This window comes from Coffea arabica, chromosome 4e (genome assembly GCF_036785885.1).
Source record: "Coffea arabica cultivar ET-39 chromosome 4e, Coffea Arabica ET-39 HiFi, whole genome shotgun sequence".
In the NCBI taxonomy this organism is placed as follows: Eukaryota; Viridiplantae; Streptophyta; class Magnoliopsida; order Gentianales; family Rubiaceae; genus Coffea; species Coffea arabica.
In genome coordinates, this window is record NC_092317.1 from 10430460 (window position 1) to 10452507 (window position 22048).

The window sequence follows — 22048 nt, forward strand, 5'->3', positions numbered from 1 at the left end:
CAAACTAAAATTGTAAAAAATTAAGGGGGTGAACTTTTTTTAACACACATATTTATGTATTATGAATTAAAATTTTCAAAACATGGCTCCCTCAACCCCCTTGGCTCCGTCATTGGTTAAAGGTGTTTATTTGTCTTAAAGTGTATACAAAAGCACGATGAATTTCTCCTAAACCAAAAATGGGCACTTTATTTGTGTAATGTTTTCAATAGGTGAGACTTTAAACCCCAAATTCTCATGAATGCATGTTGGATATTTTAAGCTACCCTTGCTTCTACAGTACCTTTTGGGTATTGTACCTTTATTTCATTATTCAATGTACGATATTTTATTACATTATTGACAGTTAGATTTGACAAAGTAGCACAATATAAAAATATAGACAGAAGCACATATCCCACCTTAATTATTGGAAAACGATTCCCGTCCAAGTTTCATTTTCTCAGGTTTTTTCTTCCTCGGAAATATCTAGGGCTAAAAACAAGTCTCAACGAGTCGGACAAAGGAATATTCAGGATTTGTTTTAAAAAAAATTAAAAGGACTGTTTCAATTTGACTTATGTTTGAAAATTTTTTGAAAGAAACTGATTGAGTTTGGCTTGAAATTTTAGACGTATGTTCAGGAAAAGTTTGGTTTTGGTCTGTCAAAACATCGAGTTTAAGCACATATAATGAAAGCTTTGTTTGGCTTGAAATTTCATGTTGTATTATATAGAGATTTTCATCCTAATTTGTTGCTTTTTCCCCCTTATTTTTTGGTTTCTGATATCCAAGAAATCCATTATGATAAATTGGGGATGTGATTAAAATCAATTATGTCTATTCAAGAGATAAGAGTATTACATGTTTGCTATTTTAGAAGATAAGCAATATACAAGAAGAAAATAAGTGGAGTTAAGGAAAGAAACTATATATATATATATGTGTGTGTGTGTGTGTGTGTGTGAAATTTACTTGCCTTATATATTCCTGAACATATCGAGCCGAACAACATAAAAATCCGTTAATTTCAAGGTTGAAATCATGTTCGAGTTTGGATTGATACCTAAACAAATAAACTTGAACGAACCTAGTTCGAATCGAGTTCAAGCTAAATACCAAGTTACTTAGCTCGATTTACAGACCCAGAAACATCCTGAACTTGGGCAAACTCTTCATACCACCACCTTCAATGATTATCTTTTATGCTCTTTCTGTTTAAGGTTGCAAACAAATCAACTCGAGTCGAACATTGAGCTTATTGAGTTAGGATTGACTACTGTGCAAGTGAGTTTGAGTTTGAACTCGATTCGACCAAGGAAGAGGCAAATTCGAGTTCGACTCGATTAGTCTCGATCTACGGAGCTCGACAAGAGCTCGAATTCAGCTTGAAAATTCCTACCACAGAACATAACCAGCTTTATTCAACCTGTTCCTAATCACTTTTAAAGCCATACAATGCCTTTCAAACTTGAATTTAACAATTTCGGAGACGAATTAAAAGTAACAATTAACAACTTCTTCATTGTCCAGTAATACGTGCACGAAGTCAGCAACAAATTTCCACAACTCCACATACATAATTGTTTAAGAATTCTTCAATTCAAATGTCAAACACCTCAAACAAACTCAAAGACAAGGAATAAATAGTTTGAAATCACTCTTGACTCTATCTCTAGAAACCAGCAACCTCTTGAATCTTGGATTTTCTACCCGTAGCCGTGCACTAAGTATCAAAAGAAACAAAAACAAGCTATTTGACTTCAAGCAAAATAGACTCACATAGCCAACTCAAGATAATCAATCCTAGTTTAAGAAAGATTAGTTCTATTCTAGATAACTCTACATTCCTTACACATTAGACATACTGGTTTATCTAAAAAACAACACTAAATTATCAATGCCCAGGACTTCATGATAATGTGTATGTAATTGGTTGTTAACTTTTTTTTTTAATTCTTGTTTTTCAATTGGTTGATGACTTGATAAAATTTTTTTAAAAAAATCATTGGGACTGTGTATAACATCCTGTTAAACCAGATTTTGCCTACGCAATATCTGATCTAGCATGACCAAAAGGGAGAATAAGAACAATTCATGATCAGGCCCTTTTAGATTGTCTTAATTCAATTAATCACTTAAGAAATGATTGATTATGGAAATGATGAATCTCAAGAAGGTAATGTGATATGGTATTGCATTTCTCTTATTAATATTAAAGACTAAGATGTAATTGTACCGATTTATTGGGGTAGGGGAAGGATGCACCATGATGATGGGATTGTGCAATTTAATATGATCAGAAGTCCTTCTCGAGAATGGTTTGTTTTGTGACTAGGACTGAAATTCTGAAATACACAATCAATGGTGCCATTGCATGAAAAAGCTATTGGATCAAGTGAACGTAGACATTAAATTTTCGTTGTTTTTTGATATTTTCTTTAGATTTTACCTATTCATAGGTCATTTATTTTCGTGTATTTTAATGTGTATTTTACTTATTTTTACATGTTAATGTAAAAAGAAAAAAAAAAAAAAGGAAGAGAAAATCAAGAAAGAAAATCACTCCAATTACAGACAAGCCCTCTCTCTCGGACCCAAAAAAAAAAAAAAAAAAAAATCTCACACAACACACCCACACACAAGAAAAAGCACGACTTCCTTCCCGACGAGGACTCTATACTTGCACACCAACACAAACACACGCGAGGGAGTAGTGGAAGAAAGTTGCTGCTGCAGGAGCCACTGCCACATTGAGCTCATCCAACTCACCAAGAAAGGATTGTAAAATTTTCAGCTCTCTCTTTTAAATTTCTAATATGAATGGCATGCATCATGTAGTTTTCTTTTCATTTGATACTTATGCGTATTTGGATGAAGCTTGAAGGCCGATAAATGAGTTTTTGGGTTGTTTTCTTGAATTCATGGCTCATGATGTTAATTTTCCAAACAAAGGCAACGAACCATATCATGCCTTGCTTATGTTTGGTAAAATGCTGAATGAATCTAGAATTAAAAAGGGGGCAAATCTGTGTGTGTAATGTTAGCATATTTGCGGTGATTTGTTGTGATGAAAGAGAGAGATATTTTAAACCTGAAAATGAGTGGATCCTCTTGTTCAAACAAGTCACGGTCTTGTTTGATTTTTATGAATTTTGTTGCTCTTACTTGCAACTTAAATAGTTGGCTGCATTGTAGAATTTAAGGGTGAGGTTTGGTGTGATCATCAGCCATACAAGAATGATTTGGGGAAGGATCAGAGAGAAAAAAATTTCTGGAAAAATAAGAGAAAACAGGGCTGATGAACCAGCCCTGTTCAAGCCCGAGTATCTCTTTCATGATTTATCATTTTAGGGAGATTCTTTTTACTGCACTTTCCTGAGTCATCGGAGAGTAACTTTTCTGTTGAAGGTTTCTGAGGAAAACCACTCTAAAGCTGTGAAAATTCTTGTTCAAATCACCCGTTTCTCAGCTCTTGGAATCAGAACCCCAACCGAGAGGAGTTCCACGAATCTTGAATTTTGGCAATCCATCGCTATCTAGTCCGACTTAAAACCCTCAAAGGAGTTGTAGATAGCCTTACTTGATCAGCTCTTTTCATTTTATATCATACTTGACTAATTTCTTAGAATTTTCTCCCATTCTTGGTAGACGATAGTGATTTTTTTTTTTTTGGGATGTTTCGTCCTAAAATTTTAAATGAGTGTTGCCATTTTAGACCTGTAAAGATGTAGGACATGAGTTTTCTGCAATTTTTTCGTTGAGTTATGTGAAGTACTAGGAGGTTGAAGTATGGGTTGTTCTCGAACTATTTCTTGTTTTGTGCAAGATATGATGATTCTGGGTCACTTTTGATGTTATAAGCATGTTTAGAATGATGAGATGATTTGATCTATGTAAAGAGTTGGGCTGTGAGGTCACAGGAAAAATTTTCCAGGAAAAAAAAAGAAAAAACAGGGATGATGAACCAGCCCTGTTCGAATCCATTTTGCTAACTCGTTTTAGTGCTGTTTAGGGTGATTTCTTTTTCTGTGCATTCTATAGTCGCAGTAGAGAAACTCCTCTCTTGAAAGCTTTCAGACAAAACCACTCCAAGGTCATGAAATTCGAGCTTGAATTCGTCACGATCTCAACCCTTATCATAGGCGACCAAAGAAGCAAGCAACCTGGTGCTGGAATTTTCGCCCCTTTTTTTTTTCATTTTTCGTTCAACATGGAGTCTTGGATATCTTTTGCATTTATTCATGATAATTGCTTGCTGCCCAAAAAAATATTTGCTATTTGGCCCCCTAATTTTTGCATAATCATGTTAAGGCGCCAAAATTTGTGAAAATTGACAAAAATTTTCATTTGAAATCTTGGCCTTCTTTTATGATGTTCATGCATGCTTTGATGAATGAATTTAAGTTTTAGAAGTTAATTAAATTTTAAGTGAATTCATTAACTTTAGAATTCTAATTTTACAACTTTAGGAACTAATGTAAATAGTTTTTAGTTTGATGACTTGAAAATCACTTTGGTGTTCAAATTAGTCTAAATTTTGAGTAGATTATGAATAAAAGGGTGGTAAAAACTGATTTTGCAAACTTTACATTTTGACCCCTAGATTTTAAAGTTTTTATATTTTGGCCACAAAAATTTTTTTTCTCATTTCCATTGAGATTGTCCTTGACTCTTTAATCCTTCATTCATTTAGTCCCTAAGTTGTTTTATCTTTATCTTTAATTGTCAATTAAGTTGGTACCTTGATCCTCTCATCTTAGTTACTTCTTTCAAAACAGAGGTACCCCTATTATCCTTTGAACTCTGATCATGTGAACTTATGTGCCCCTATGTGTTTATATATTTTTATGGAAGTTCTTTTATTTATTCATTTTAAGTTCATATTTATTTTTATGTCTATTTAATTTATGTTTTGTAATTATTAGGGGGTAGTTAAATACCTCAAGATGTAATTAGATAGGTAATTTTTTTTATTTTTTCTTTCCTTTTCACAAAAATTGTAATTAGGACTGAAAAGTTTGTTTTGTGACTAGGACTGAAATTCTGGTTTGCTAATCATGGTAATATGTGTCATACACAACCTATGGTGCCATTGCATGAAAAAGGTCTTGGATCAAGTGAAAAAGCTCAAAATGTGAGTGTTCTCCTCTATTATCTGCTAGACTATGAAATATACCCGGAAACCTTTCTAAAGGTGTCCATTGTGTTGAAAATACAGAACTTGATAAGATTGAGGCCTTGCATGAGGTACCTCCTGTTGCTTCTTTTTCTAGGTGAAGAATTTGTTTGCATTGGCTTAATGCTTCTGCCTTCTAAAGAAGTTGCGCTCTCTAGTTTAAGTGCCATTCAACTTGAGGACACATTATTCTGGATGACTGGTTGACATGAATCTCATGATTTTTCTTCACAGTTGTATTATGGTGTTTCAGATATTGTTGCTGGAAATTTTCAATTCTAATGCAGACTGTGGTCCCTCTCTGTTAAGTCCTATATTTATTTTCTTAATTGACAGTTGAATAAATTTCTCACCATTGCTTTTCTATGACTATGTTTTTTGTTGGTCAAGTCTCTTATTTTGACGGTAGTTTGGGCTCCTAATTCTTATTGATTCAAGTCAGCAATGATTTATTATGTCCACTTAGTCTTGGTAAATAGTTCTTGCATGTTTAGCAGAACTATATGAAAATGTGCCAAATTATGGGTCGTCTGTTGACAGTTAAAACTGAACAATGGCTATTGTCTAATTTGTCACTAGGTGACAAGAATATGATTGTATTGACAATATTCAATTTTTTGAATAGAAAATGATGGTCAGGTATCTCTCTTTTATGCGCTTTATCTTAAGCTTACTCTTTCTCAATATGGTATTTTTCCAGATTCTTGGCCCTATGCTTGTTTTCTTTACTTGCATCAAACATGGGCGACTCTGATTCTTGGACACATGACTTGTGCATGATGCAGAAGTTAATGTTTTCAATTTTTTTGTTTTAGTGGTCTTTATGAAATGCCTTTCTCATAGTTCATTTTATTGCATCAATACACATGGCTTGCAAACGAGTTGAGTCGAGTCGAGTCGAGTTTTGGTCTAATCGAGCCGAGTCTCGACTTAATTTTACCAAATCCGAGCTCGAGTTCGACCTCAAATTCAAGTCGAGTTGAACTCGAGCTTGAGCTTAAAAAAAATTAAAAATAATTATTTTATTTTTAAAAATGAATAAAATAATAATTTTTTGAACAAATAATACAATATTAGGAATATATATGTAATTTTATTATTAAAATAAAAAATAAAAAAAAATATATATATAAAATCGAGTCGACTCGCAAACTAATGAGCTTAGGATCTTTGAGAGCTCAACCTTGATGTTGACCAAACTCAAGTCGAGCTTTCACTCCAGTTGCTGAACAAACAGTGCAAATTTCTGGAATTATGTAGGGATATAAGCCAATGAATCAATTTTCCTTTCGACATTATGTGGTTTTGTCAGCGCTATTATTAGTCTGATTCCACCAAAATTTTAATAGCCTGGTTCATGTGTATTTTTTATTCTATTTTTAAGGAAGAAATGAGAGGGAGAAGAGCCAATGAAAATGGTTCGATTCAAATTTTGCCCCTTTTTTACTGGCTTTCATGTGTTTAGGTAGGAATACTTGAGTTGATTGAATTATTTCCCATTTGATATCTTGGTCTTGGCTGAACTACTTTAATCATTTAGATGCTCAGAAAATACTGCCAGTATATTCTCTTTCTTTCACACAAGAAACACCAACGAAGTTTTCGACGAGCCATTCAACAACTCCATTGTCAATTGATATTTGCTCCCAAAAGCACAAGCAATGCCACCATTGAATTGGAGCAGCATTCTTCGGCAAAGAATAAATTGACAGAATTATTAGGTCTTTGGAACTTCATACTGCGGCAGTATGCTCTTGGGCTTTCACCCCAAGAGGCTGTCTTCCTATTTCAACACCTCCAGGGCCACTGTCAAGTTGAGTACTTCTTTGACAGCTTCACCTATTCTTTCCTCATCAAAGCCTCTGCAAATCTGATCCAAAGTGGCTTAGGTAAACAACTTCACTGTTTAACTTACAAAGCTGGCTTTCAAGAACATATCTATGTACAAACTGCTCTGATTGACATGTATATGAAGTGTGGGTGTTTAGTGGAAGCGGGGAAGGTGTTTGATGAAATGCCTCAGAAGAATTTGGTAACTTGGAATGCTTTGCTTACGGGTTTTATAAGGTGGGGCGATCTTGGATCTGCTCAATCTGTTTTCAATAGGATGCCTCAAAAGAATGTTGTTTCTTGGACTGGCATGATTGACGGTTATACAAGGATGAGGCAATTTGTCAAAGCTCTCTCATTATTTCAGAGAATGGTTATCTATCAGGGCATCAAGCCCACTGAAGTGACTCTTTTAGCAATTTTTCCAGCTATATGGAATCTCAGGCATATTGAGTTTTGCCAACTGGTTCATGCTTATGGAGAGAAAAGCGGATATAATGCTTCTGATATGCGAGTTATGAATTGTCTAATTGATGCATATGCAAAGTGTGGGAGTATAGAATATGCACTAAGAGTTTTTCGGGACATATTAGATGAAAGGAAGAATATAGTTACATGGACATCTATTATATCCAGTTTTGCTATGCATGGGATGGCGGAAGAAGCTTCAAAAAGCTTTAGCGGGATGCTGTGTACAGGTCTGAAACCAAATCCAGTAACATTTTTGAGTGTTCTCAATGCTTGCAGTCATGGTGGATTGGTTGATGAAGGCCTTGAGTTCTTCAGAAGGATGGTTAATGAGTATGACATTGTTCCAGACATAAAACATTATGGGAGTGTGATAGACATGTTGGGGAGGGCGGGGAGGCTAGAAGAAGCAGAGAAGATAGCTATGAAAATTCCTATGGATATTGGCAATGTAGTAGTTTGGAGGACACTTTTAGGTGCTTGTAGTTTTCATGGAAATGTTGAGATGGGTGAGAAAGTTACAAGGATCATTATGGAGATGGAGAGACAATACGGTGGTGATTATGTCCTTTTATCCAATATCTTTGCTGGTGTTGGTAGGTATATTGATTCTGAGAGAGTGAGAAGCCACATGGATAAGAAAAACACAGCAAAAGTTACTGGCCTTAGCTTTGTCTGATGGGGAACTGCAAAACCTGTCTGCTACGTTGGTCATACTGTGTTAAGAAGTTGAGCCAACCAGCAAAACTCTTATTCTCATCTAGCATGTCTTGACCTGGGGAACAATACTTGGAGTTGTGTGAAATGTTTTGTCTTCCTTCCAGTGCCAGGGAGTGGTTAACGGATTCTTAGTTTCTAAGTTGTTTAAATGAAAGTCAGATTTTGAGTATTATTCACTGCTGTTCTTCAGTTGGTATGATGATGTTTCAAAGTTCTTATAGTAGGTCAGTTCCATGAGAATATACCTTTTTCAATGTCCGACGGAACTGGAAATAAGTTACCTACTAAATTCCAAGTTTTTGCTTGGTTTGGTGTTAAACTAGAAAAGCCTTCAGTTGGAAGTTGTCTCAAGAAAGGTATCTTTTTATCTGCTTGATGATGTTTCAAATTTGAATTACCCACTTATTATTTATGGTAGAAAACTATTCTTCCAATTGTTTTCTGTTGGGTGGAGTCAGGTGACCTTTTTTTAATTATAGTGATGTTTCTTCTCATGTGTTGTGTCAAAAGCCTCCAATTGATGGCATTAATTCAGACTAGAAAAGACAAGTACAAATGCTACTTCTCACAAGTTCATACTTCTACAATATCAGGAATGGGATATTTAGTTAGTAAACCTTTTAGCTTTTATTCCAGTTGCACTGGAAACATTGCCCATTGGTGGAAAACTTTCTTTTCTTGGTATTTCACAAAGTGAATAAACTGAAAGTTCAAAAAGTTCTCATGGCTGAGGGTCATTCTCAAGCCCACTTATAGAAAAAAATTGATGTAGGGTGATGCTAAATCCCATGACTGAATGTGATGTGTTGGCTTATCCTCAAAGTTTGTAAAACGGCTGTAAAACTTTGATTTAATTTGCAAAGAATTTTGTTTGTTGACAGCACTTCAGCTTCATCATCCAAAGTAACATGTCGTTTTCTATCTTCCTTATATTGATTTACAGATTCTGTTTCCACACTTCCCTTCCCCCTCCTGTCTTGTTGGCTTTGTAATTAATGGAGCGAATTTCTTGATTTCTGAAAAGACGAAGAGGGGTTGCATGGTAGTTATGTCTGTTCACTTTGTTCCTTTCATTGAAATTTATGTTATTGGTTGATTGTTTCCTGTCATTTTATTCTCTCAAGCTTTGTCTGGTACTGATTGGAATCGTTTTAGTTTCCTTTTGTCCAGGTATTCCACAGTTTATCATCTATCAAAAGATAGTTGGCAACTACATGTATAAAGGAATCTTGCCATTTAGACAGTCAGTCCGAGAATAGGTGTTCCATGGAGGACCAGAGGACCAGGGAGGAAGAACTTAATATGGCAGCTTGCACTTTCCATATTCAACTACAAATAAATTGGAAAAAGAAATGCTATGCTACGCCGTAAGTATAAAGATGGTGTTTGAGAATGAACCCTTTTATATACGTGAATGATTGCAAGATTTGGGAGACAATTCCCGATGTCATTCATCAATCACCCCACTCATCGGTGTACACTGTGAGTGTAAGATTTTTTGAGTGTGAGCATTGTTGTTTTTTGGCTCTTGTTCTGGTCATAGTATTTCTATCATTTTCATTGACTTGCAACTTTAATGAGATTCCTTTTAGTTGTGTTTCTCCTATATACAACACTGGTTATTTTGACAAGTTGTTACATTAATTTCTGATCAGCCTTTGAAAGAAGTTATAAATTAGTTGATAATTACGTTTAAATTGTAATGATACAATATGTTTCTCCTTCCTGTTATGAATCCATAAAAGTTTAAAAAATAGAAGTAGGCCGTGCAACCCTGCATGCATAACCAATTAGTATAGCATTAAGCGGTGCTGGAATTGAAACTCTGTAATAGCAAATGTAATGATAAAAAGTGGTGAAAAGTTATGGTCCCTCAGGCATACATTGGATGCTACACTTCAGAATTTACAAAGAATGACCTATCTGTGGTATCATGGTGTCATCCCAAAAATTTCAAGTTTCAATGTTTACAAACTTCAAGTTGAATAATTTGCAATAGTTCTGTCTCCAGCTTCTTGCAGTTGAGATGGTCGGGAGAAAAATCTTCAAGATGAAGGGAACTCTGTCACCCGGATAGTATTTGCTCTGGACAGATACAGTATTAGTTGGCTCTTGAAATGAGCAACACAAAGAGGATGATCATGAGAAAGATGAGGAGAGATGAGCGCAAAGAATGGGAGGATACATAACAAAAGGCACCTTGTAGAAGTTGACACTTTAACAGCCTATCTGGCTGTCTTAGAAAGCTGTCTTAGCTTTCTCGCATCTCGCATCAGCACCTTTGCCATGGAAATAGGGTGGAGTACAAAGACAAATCTGGAAGAAAGGATGGTTGCCTTTGAGGCGGTAGGCCTTTTACTTGGATCCCATGAGCAAAGTGATGCGATTAGATTGATTGCGTCCTTAATAGCAGAAGGTATCAAGGTGGAAAAAGAGATACCAGCAACATGTGGAAACTGGTATTTAAACATCACTGGCAAGTTTAAGACCTTCAGACCAGTTATTCTCTGTTGGGCTACCTAAAACACTGCATATTGTATTGATGCCGTCTGCCTCACTGGAACCTGGTATTGGCGTTCTTGTCTGCTGCATCAGTTGGTATAGAGTACATTCCAGGTATTCAAACACACAGTAGAGTGTGGCATGCTCTGTAATAACGCCCTTCAGTTTCACAATATTCGGATGGTCCATTTTTCTAAGTTGATTTCTCTCAGATTAAGCTCTTCTGAACGATACTTCTTGATCTTTTTAATTGCAAGCACCTCACCAGTGCGCTTATCAGACGCTTTCCAAGCACCTCACCAGACCCAACTTTCTTGATTTTTTCATACTTTTCCACCTTTTGATTTCAAGATCATGCAAAGATAAACCAAATCTTTGCTCATCTGAAACTTTGCAGAAGGGGGGCGAACCTTGAATTTCAGTGATTGGAAATGAAAAAAAGGGAAGCAAGTAATGGGCCGCAGTTGCCACGTAATGGGCTGAAAGGTTTACAGGATAATTTATAGGGGAAGTAAGTGATATTTTTAAATTTTGGACATAAATTTCTAAGACTAATAAGCGATTTCCCTGCCCTCTAATTCCTTTGTAGCAGATAATTAAGAACTTTTTTTTTTAACAGAAAGTTTCAGTAAATAAAATTGTTCTCGCTTATCCATTACTCCAAAAAAAAAATTTTCTTTGTTGTTGTATGTCAAAAAAAATAAAATGAAGAAATTTTGAAATCAATTCAATTGCCAATTTCAAACATTTAAGAAGACAAAAATTCGTAAAAACTTCTTGTTAGAAATTTCTGACATTCAACTAATTATTTGTAAAAAAAATTAAAAATTTTGGTAAACCGGCAATACAATTTTTTAAAAAAGAAAAGCTAATATTATTGGTAAACTGGCAAAACGAATTTTCTTTTTTTTTTTTAAATGCCTTAAAGCTATCTTTTATGAGAATCCGACAATTTTTAGACGCTAGGAATTCCTATCCTATAACAATACTAGAGTTTCTAAAACCAGTGTCTTCCAATCCCAGTACAATTATAACAACGTATAACAACTGACTAGGAGAATTAGTATGCGTTGTTTTTCCAACATCAAAATTCAGAAGATTATACTCAAGTTTCTACATTCTTTGATCAATCTTGATCAACCACGAACAATGTTGTTGATTGACTGCTTAGCAAAACTTGCAACAGAAGAAAAAATCAAACTAGATGAAGAAGAGAGAAAGAAAGCAGCCGCTGATAAGCTTCATCAAGATTCTCTAGTGCCCGAGATGAAGCGGCGCCCAGACTACATCAGATATATATGCAAGCGTAAGAGAACCCCCAGAGAAGTCTGCTGTGTCATAAGGAATACGCCAGAGGGGCGTTTTGAGGAATATCCCAAGGAGAAGTTGAACAATGGTACTGATTTTTATGATGGCCAGCCGCCCCATCGTGATGAGAATTGGAGGAGAGAGAGATTGTTGAAGAAACCAGTGGTTTATGATGGTGAGGTGAAAGTTAATAAGAAAGTAGTGGAGAAAACCATCGAGTATGAGCGTACTAGTAATGGGGTTTCAAAAAGAAAAAGATTCGTGGTGAAAACCCTGGAGAATAGGGATGAAGAATCCGATGATGATGAATTTTACAAAGGCCAAAAAAGCATCAAGAAACGTAAGGAGGAGGGTTCTAGTAATGGGATTTTGATAAGGGAAAGAAGCTTGAAGGAGGGTTTTAATGAGGGATTGAATAACAGGAATGAGAAGATCGAGGAAGTTGTTTGTAACGAGATTGAGGTTTCAATAAGAGCAGGTTCCTGGAAGCAACCTGATGGTGATGAACTTTATCAAGGTGAAAAAGGCATCAAAATTCAAGAGAAGAGGGAGGATGGTGACGGTTTTTTCACTGGAAAAATAAACGAGAAACAAAAGGAGAGTTTTGATAAGAAGAGTGTCAAGAGCAGGAGCCTTGTTTATGATGAGCGTCCATTTCCTGAACCAGGATTGCCAGAGGAAGTCAAGGAACAAATATGCGAGAGAGCCAGAGAAAAAGGTGGAGTATTTGATGAAAAAGACAAGGCGATTTTGGTGATACAAAAGGCTCTCACAGCAAGTGATATTAGCAAACAACAAAATCGATTCTCCATTCCTGAAAAGAAGATGAATAAAAGCTTTCTCAGTGCTGAGCAAGAAGCGTTCCTTGATTCTAAACTAGATGGGAAACGTTACTACAATCGTATCATGGTAGATATAATCGAGCCGTCGGGTACAGTGAAAGAAGTGTCTTTTTCAAGGTGGAAGATGCCGAAGCAACGAGGCAAAACTAGTGTCTCATATGTCATAAAAGGAGCCTGGAAAGATATTGTGCCCAACAATGGGCTTGAAGCCGGCAAAGTTGTGCAACTGTGGGCAGTTCGGATCAATGAAGGGCTATGTTTTGCTTTTGTTATACTTGATTGAGGGAATACACAAAAATTTTTCACCTTAGGATGAAGAAATTCGCCAATCTTTAATCATCTTCTGTATTACTGCTACTTTTATGATTTATCAGCCAACTTTTCGATTGTTATATAGACTGTAAAACTCATGATGCATTGAGTTAACTTTATTAGGCTGATGCTTCCAGTTTGGCTTGTAAACTTAATAAATATTGTTTTCAAAGATAGAGTTGAAGAAATAAAGTAGCTAGATTTTTATTTATTTATTTATTTTTGGTTGAGACACAACCGTACCATAACATACTGTACTTGCATTGTATCTTAAAAAAAAACTCAAACTATTAAATATGTTTACCTTAACAGGAAAACTTAAGGCTCCAATTTTGGGCTAATTATTCTATCACATAAGACCATCAATATTGAATATATATCCTATTGCAGGATTCCCAAGTTAGTACTCATCTTTAACAAACAGTTACTGAAAAGTTGTTTAACGTAATGTTACAACTTAGCATCATTCGATTGTGACAATGGAAATATCCTATTCTTATAAAAGTAATTAGAGGGATGCACAGCTGAGAAAATAGTTGAGGTCAATTGCTAGTTTTTTATAGAAGGGAAAATAACTAGTTTCATCCCTCATATTTCACAAAAATATTCTTTCCGTCTCTTATTTTTAAAACGAAGCAAATTAGATCTCTAATTTTTATTCTTGACATTTAAAAATCGAAACTATTAGATCTCCAAAATCAACTTTCAATCTAAATTCAACCACCCAACAATTTGATTACAAATTTCGGGGGTATAATTGATATATCACTTGGTTAACTCAACTTGATATTCATGTGAAATTTAATGAACTCAAAAAGGATTACACTTTCCTACATCATCATTGTATACACTGACGAGTCTAGATATCTACCATATCATTTCAATTTAAATTAATTTAAGCACTAAACTTTGTATGTATGGTTTGTATCTAGACTCACAAGTGTATATACTAATGGTGCATAAAAAGATTTATTAAAAAAAGAAATCCTACTATTCCAATACAAAGAATAATCTTTTTATTTTATAATTTTATAATTTTTTTTCCATTTTTGGTTCAATAAATGTCATGTGAATATCATGGAGTTGACCGAGTGATCTATCAATTCTATCTCTGAAATTTGTTATTGGATTGAAATTTGGGTTCAAGAATGTAATATTTTCAATTTTTAAATGTCAGGGACGAATTTCTTTCGTTTTAAAAGTGCGGGATGAAAAGAATATCTTTTTCGAAATGTGAGAGATGAAACAGATCATTTCCCCCCAAAAAAACAACAAAATTGTTAGCTCAGTTGCTAAGTTTAACCTGACAAAAATTCCTAAACCAACATGAAAAACAATTTTTTAGAAGTTTCCGATATTACTTGTACTCATTTTTTAATCATTTGCCGAAAGTAACTCTAACTAAGAATTCAAAAACTTCCAAAAAGTCCACAAATTTATCCCACTCTAATTTGTACAATACTTAAAAGTTTCTAAAACGAGTCTTCCGGTCCCATAAGAATTGTATAATCTATACAAGTACATGTCAATTAGTCTCCAAATATTTCAATTGAATTGTATCATCTATAGAAGTACATGTCAATTAGTCTCCAAATATTTCAATCCATCACAAGATTACCTCTCAATATTGTTCATCAGTCTTGATCAGCCACGAACTATGCTTTTGGTAATACAAAAAGCTCTCGATCACAACGAGTGGTGTTCATAACCAACAAAGTCGATTCTCAATTCCAGCAAACAGGATGGCCAACAAGTTTCTCAGTGCTGATGAAGAAGCTTTCCTTAATCGCAAACCAGATGATGAGAGACGTTACAATCGTATGATTGTAGATATAACCGACCCGTCGGGTGAAGTGAAACCTGTAAAATTATTAGTCTGTTTTACGTTCTGACTGGAGGTTGGGTTCCATTGTGGCCAACAATCAGCCGTCAATCAGCTTGAAGCAGGCAGAGTTGTGCAATTGTGGGCAGATCGGATCAGCCAAAAGCTACGTTTTGACTTTGTTATTCTTAATTAATTAATTAAGGAATTCAAGTGGTGTAATCATCTTGAGGTCATTGAACAATTATTATCTTGATTTGAGGTTTAAATTGCTTGATGAACTACTGGTACTCTTATGGATAAAATTAATGCTACTTTAATTATTAGCTTGATTTGAGGTTTAAATTGCTCGATGTACTGCTGCTACTTTTATGGATAAAATTAATGCTACTTTCTATTTCCTACCAAATTAGTTTTAAGTAGAGCAAGTTTAGGTAGAGTTTGTATCTGGAATTCAGTTATTGGCTTAATTTTATTTTCTACTATTCACGGGCATGGATAATTCTTGGATATGATTGCTACTTTCTGGAGTTTCCGTAGAAAAATGTACTATAACACGGTTGAATTTGATATATATGAGATAAAAAAATGATTAGAAAATGTGATCACAAACGACGTAAAAATTTTTCTTTGAAAAACTTCAATCCAAACAAGGAAGATGCTTTCTCGTACAGAACTCAAGAAAAGAAGCTGGGAGGGAATACCAATTAATTAGGAGCTCTAGAATGACTGCCATATTTCGGCTGTAACTATACAAATATGTGTAACTTAATGGTGGAACACACTTGAACCCCTGTATTCACAGGGAAAAATGGACTTTTCATCGCAGTTGATTAGAGGTTGGGCCAATTTGGTCCCTATTGTTTGAGAGAAAACACATTTCGAAAGTTTTAATTTTTTAACCAATTTAGCACAATTGACCCCAATTTGGGATGAATTTGACATTTAGCCACTCAATGAAAACACACAAGAGGCATGCATTGTAAGTAAAGGAGTTAGGGGAGGTAAAATTCACTTATCAATTGTCCAATTGGATTTTGTGTGAAGTTTGAGTGATCATGTTGTTACTTTTTAGTTTTTTTCCATCTTTTTTTACATTTTTTTTTACAGAAGATAGTTAATTTTAACCTTTTCGTATAATATCATTGTGAATATGCTAAACTACAATCTAGCTTTTTCACTTTGTTTGATATTGTTTGTGTTTGTCTATATAGATTTTTTTATATTGTCATTGCGAAATTTAACTTTTGCACTGCATACTGTAATCGAATTGGATAAATTTTTTGAAAACCTCTTATCGTCAGCAATATTGTACTTTTACTTTTGGTGAAAGAGGAAAGTGTGTTAGCTATTATTTTTGTGCTATGGTTATGCATAAACTGGCCTTTGCAAAATAAAATTGATTCTTTTTATGAGTATCATGAATCTCTACACCTTATTTGCTGAGGTTGAATTATGAAGTTATAACCAGTGGAGCACAAGTTGAGTAATTGATTGCAATCCCACACTTGATGTAATTTTTTTTTTTATTTACATGTGGTAACTTTGCTTAGTTTTAATTTAATTGTTACATTGATAAACTCATTAATTTTAATAGATTGTAATAAATTATTCACGAAATAAATGTATCACTATATTTTTTCTTGAAGGGGAAAAAAGTCATATTTTCAGGGTGCAAAGAGAAGACATGTAATAAAATCAATTCTTCTAATCAGATAAAAGATATAGAATTTTCGGCATCAATATGAAGAGACAAATAATCATGGATATGCATGCAAAAAACTTGGAATTAATTGGGCCAAATTACTATTTTTGTATTGTGTCCATGCAAAAACATGGCAATTTTCAACTCAATCATACGGTTCATTTTTCTCAAATTGATCTCACTCAGCATTGACAGTAGCTTAAACTAGTCTGGTTGAATCAAGTCTTTCAATCCGTTTATCAAAACAAACTTAGATGAAAATTTATCAGGCTGCATTCAGATTGAGATCAAGTAATATATATATATATATATACACACACACACACTTACAAATTTTGAATATATTTTTAATCGACTTGAGTTTGAATCATGCTCTTAATTTCAACGAACATAATGTCAGTATTCGAGGACTAATATGTAAATTATGTAAATTGGAGTAGCTTTATGAGTTAGTTAAAGGTTGTTAGAAATGATGAGGTAGCAAGTCAGTGTGTTACAGAACAATTAAGAAGTGATTGAATACTTCATTTCTATATAGGGAAGAATTGTAAAGGAAAAGGCAGTTAAGGAAATTGTAACTGAATTGATTCTTCTTCTATCTCTACTCTCTCTCGTCTTTCTCTCCTGCTAGCTACTTCATCTTTACGTTCTTCTTCTTCTTGGAAACATGGCTCCTTAATAGAGCTTCTATCAGGAAATCTCACTCGAACTCCTGAAAATTGGTATCAGTCTGGACGAACCTTGGATTGTACAAATAGTTTCAACAGAATTTGAAAGATCAAATGAAGAAATAGGAAGTTCGTCTGCAGAAGGCACTAAATTCCATTAGTTCTCTTCAACATAATCAACAGGAAATTCAATAACAACTGCGAGGAGAAATGGAGATCAATACTAAGGAAATGAAAGCAATGATTTCGGGAGTTGATAAAAAACTCAATGCTTTGATTCAATTGATGGCCCAAGAGAAAAATCTAGAAAGGGATTGAATCAGCTCAACTGGAAAAGACCCCTATCCTACCCACTCCACCACCACATACCAAAATCCAACTGGACACTGGCATAACTTAGTGTTCCAAAAATAAATTCCCCAAGTTATTTTTACCTCACTGAATCTTATTTTGTTTCTTGTTTCATTAGCGGATTGAGAGATGAAATTAAGACCATGGTCAAAATGTTGAAACCAACCAAAGTATCTGATGTTACGGAGTTAGCATGACAAGTGTCGAATCAATACAATAATAAAAGTACTATTCAAGAAAATTTAAATTTACATATAGTAGTGAGTAAGGTCATTTCCAAAAGGGTTGGGGAGAAATTTACTTTTTTTTTTAAGTGTGAGAATAATGGGGAGATTTTTAAAAAATTTAAAAATAACCAATTAACTAATCAATAAAACAATTCACGGAAATCAGCAAGAATTAAATAAATAAATAGACACGACTCTAGTTAAAGATGCAACTTTTCAGATACGATTCACACAATTGATCATTGATGTAAGAATAATTCAATTACTCATTAATAAATTAGTTATAGCCATCAACAAGTTCTGACAGCTAACTTTTCCTTACTTTATTAATAGTTAAGGTATGATCATTAACTATTTTGCTAATTAAAAACTAATTCTAGGTACAACCGTAGGATTTAATTTTTCGATTCTATTAAAACTTAGAAAAGCCAACCCTAACCAATAAACACACGGTATTACAAAAGATACCACCATTTATCAAATATGAGTAGAATTTACTAATTAATACCATATTTTGTCAAAAATCAAGGAAAAACACATTCACAAATTTATTAACAAAATGGACCCTTTCAATTTTCCCTACACCTAAACTATACTTATTCTTAAGCATATCCTAACTCAAAAGTACAATCAAGAAAGTTTAAGTATTTTACAACAAATCATACCAGCATAAACATCCTACCTTTCCAATAACTTCATTAAAATCCGAATGCACTAAATTCAACAATCCTCACAAGGGGTTTAACATACGCACGTATCACCCCAAAGTGTACGGGGTCAAATACAATTCTCAAATCAACATCATGGAGTGACATTCTCATAGGTTTGCCTATATATCACAACCCCACCGCTAATAGTGCATTCAATATAAGAATCCAAGGGACTTTTATAAAGTTGTAACGGGGCTTTGCATAAGGAATAAGATAAAATGGTCAATTGAGATGTAAATACATCAAAGAGAATGTCAAAATGTCACTGCATCAATCTAACTATCAAATTCATACAAATTCACATTTTCAAGACTTATCGACAATTTTCACCAACTTAGCAAGTGTAGGCATACTCATGGGTCTTCATCAATGATCAAAACATGTCAATTACCCACTTATTATTTATGGTAGAAAACTATTCTTCCAATTGTTTTCCGTTGGACGGAGTCAGGTGACCTTTTTTTAATTATAGTGATGTTTCTTCGCACGTGTTGTGTCAAAAACCTCCAATTGATGGCATAATTCGGACTAGAAAAGACAAGTACAAAGGCTACTTCTCACAAGTTCATGCTTCTACAATATCAGGAATGGGATATTTAGTTAGTAAACCTTTTAGCTTTTATTCCAGTTGCACTGGAAACATTGCCCATTGGTGGAAAACTTTCTTTTCTTGGTATTTCACTAAGTGAATAAACTGAAAGTTCAAAAAGTTCTCATGGCTGAGGGTCATTCTCAAGCCCACTTATAGAAAAAAATTGATGTAGGGTGATGCTAAATCCCATGACTGAATGTGATGTGTTGGCCTATCCTCAAAGTTTGTAAAACGGCTATAAAACTTTGATTTAATTTGCGAAGAATTTTGTTTGTTGACAGTACTTCAGCTTCATCATCCAAAGTAACATGTCGTTTTCTATCTTCCTTATATTGATTTACAGATTTTGTTTCAATACTTCCCTTCCCCCTCCTATCTTGTTGGCTTTGTAATTAATGGAGCGAATTTTCTTGATTTCTGAAAAGACGAAGAGGGGTTGCATGGTAGTTATGTCTGTTCACTTTGTTCCTTTCATTGAAATTTATGTTATTGGTTGATTGTTTCCTGTCATTTTATTCTCTCAAGCTTTGTCTGGTACTGATTGGAATCGTTTTAGTTTCCTTTTGTCCAGGTATTCCACAGTTTATCATCTATCAAAAGATAGTTGGCAACTACATGTATAAAGGAATCTTGCCATTTAGACAGTCAGTCCGAGAATAGGTGTTCCATGGAGGACCAGGGAGGAAGAACTTAATATGGCAGCTTGCACTTTCCATATTCAACTACAAATAAATTGGAAAAAGAAATGCTATGCTACGCCGTAAGTATAAAGATGGTGTTTGAGAATGAACCCTTTTATATACGTGAATGATTGCAAGATTTGGGAGACAATTCCCGATGTCATTCATCAATCACCCCACTCATCGGTGTACACTGTGAGTGTAAGATTTTTTGAGTGTCAGCATTGTTGTTTTTTGGCTCTTGTTCTGGTCATAGTATTTCTATTATTTTCATTGACTTGCAACTTTAATGAGATTCCTTTTAGTTGTGTTTCTCCTATATACAACACTGGTTATTTTGACAAGTTGTTACATTAATTTCCGATCAGCCTTTGAAAGAAGTTATAAATTAGTTGATAATTACGTTTAAATTGTAATGATACAATATGTTTCTCCTTCCTGTTATGAATCCATAAAAGTTTAAAAAATAGAAGTAGGCCGTGCAACCCTGCATGCATAACCAATTAGTATAGCATTAAGCGGTGCTGGAATTGAAACTCTGTAATAGCAAATGTAATGATAAAAAGTGGTGAAAAGTTATGGTCCCTCAGGCATACATTGGATGCTACACTTCAGAATTTACAAAGAATGACCTATCTGTGGTATCATGGTGTCATCCCAAAAATTTCAAGTTTCAATGTTTACAAACTTCAAGTTGAATAATTTGCAATAGTTCTGTCTCCAGCTTCTTGCAGTTGAGATAGTCGGGAGAAAAATCTTCAAGATGAAGGGAACTCTGTCACCCGGATAGTATTTGCTCTGGACAGATACAGTATTAGTTGGCTCTTGAAAGGAGCAACACAAGGAGGATGATCATGAGAAAGATGAGGAGAGATGAGCGCAAAGAATGGGAGGATACATAACAAAAGGCACCTTGTAGAAGTTGACACTGTAACAGCCTATCTGGCTGTCTTAGAAAGCTGTCTTAGCTGTGGAAATAGGGTGGAGTACAAAGACAACTCTGGAAGAAAGGATGGTTAAGTGCCTTTGAGGTAGTAGGCCTTTTACTTGGATCCCATGAGCAAAGTGATGTGATTAGATCTATTGCGTCCTTAATAGCAGCAGGTATCAAGGTGGAAAAAGAGATACCAGCAACCCGTGGAAACTGCTATTTAACATCACTGGCAAGTTTAAGACCTTCAGACCAGTTATTCTCTGTTGGGCTACCTAAAACACTGCATAGTTTATTGATTCCGTCTGCCTCACTGGAACCTGGAAACAGAGGACGAAGTATAAACAGTTCAGCCATTATTACACCCACTGCCCACAGATCCACAGCAGTACCATATTCTTTTTATCGAAGCAGAATCTTAGGAGCTCGATACCAGAGAGTCATGACATAGTCTGTATATGGAGGTTGCGAGTCAATTTCTCAGGCTTGACCAAAATCTGCAATCTTTAAGTCAGCATCCTTTGACATCAGCAAATTGTCTGGCTTAAGGTCACGGTGAAAGAATCCCTGCTGATGCGCCTGAGCGGAGGCCTTGTAGAAGTCGGAAGCTCCATCTTTTAACTCGTTCTTCTGGTATCGGCGTTCTTGTCTGCTGCATCAGTTGGTATAGAGTACATTCCAGGTATTCAAACACACAGTAGAGTGTGGCATGCTCTGTAATAACGCCCTTCAGTTTCACAATATTCGGATGGTCCATTTTTCTAAGTTGATTTCTCTCAGATTAAGCTCTTCTGAACGATACTTCTTGATCTTTTTAATTGCAAGCACCTCACCAGTGCGCTTATCAGACGCTTTCCAAGCACCTCACCAGACCCAACTTTCTTGATTTTTTCATACTTTTCCACCTTTTGATTTCAAGATCATGCAAAGATAAACCAAATCTTTGCTCATCTGAAACTTTGCAGAAGGGGGGCGAACCTTGAATTTCAGTGATTGGAAATGAAAAAAAGGGAAGCAAGTAATGGGCCGTAGTTGCCACGTAATGGGCTGAAAGGTTTACAGGATAATTTATAGGGGAAGTAAGTGATATTTTTAAATTTTGGACATAAATTTCTAAGACTAATAAGCGATTTCCCTGCCCTCTAATTCCTTTGTAGCAGATAATTAAGAACTTTTTTTTTTAACAGAAAGTTTCAGTAAATAAAATTGTCCTCGCTTATCC

General features: G+C 34.8%; 1 protein-coding gene and 1 pseudogene across 4 annotated transcripts; one reads left to right on the plus strand and one right to left on the minus strand.

Moving 5' to 3' along the window:
* Positions 1-2550: 2550 nt before the first annotated feature.
* Positions 2551-10895, plus strand: LOC113741578 (pentatricopeptide repeat-containing protein At1g09220, mitochondrial-like). Of its 4 annotated transcripts, none has more exons than XM_027269125.2 (5): positions 2551-2763; positions 5016-5116; positions 6699-8532; positions 9332-9658; positions 10188-10895. In XM_027269125.2, exons 2-3 carry the CDS (start codon positions 5048-5050, stop codon positions 8133-8135), a joined length of 1506 nt encoding a protein of 501 aa, XP_027124926.1. In that variant the 5' UTR covers positions 2551-2763; positions 5016-5047; the 3' UTR covers positions 8136-8532; positions 9332-9658; positions 10188-10895. The 4 variants fall into 4 exon arrangements, with proteins under 4 accessions (XP_027124926.1, XP_027124928.1, XP_027124927.1 ...); XM_027269127.2 differs by having other exon boundaries at positions 9332-9543; XM_027269126.2 differs by having other exon boundaries at positions 9347-9658.
* A 9964-nt stretch (positions 10896-20859) lies between these two features.
* On the minus strand, positions 20860-21816 carry LOC113740737 (cyclin-dependent kinase F-4-like; annotated as a pseudogene).
* Between the last annotated feature and the right edge of the window lie 232 nt (positions 21817-22048).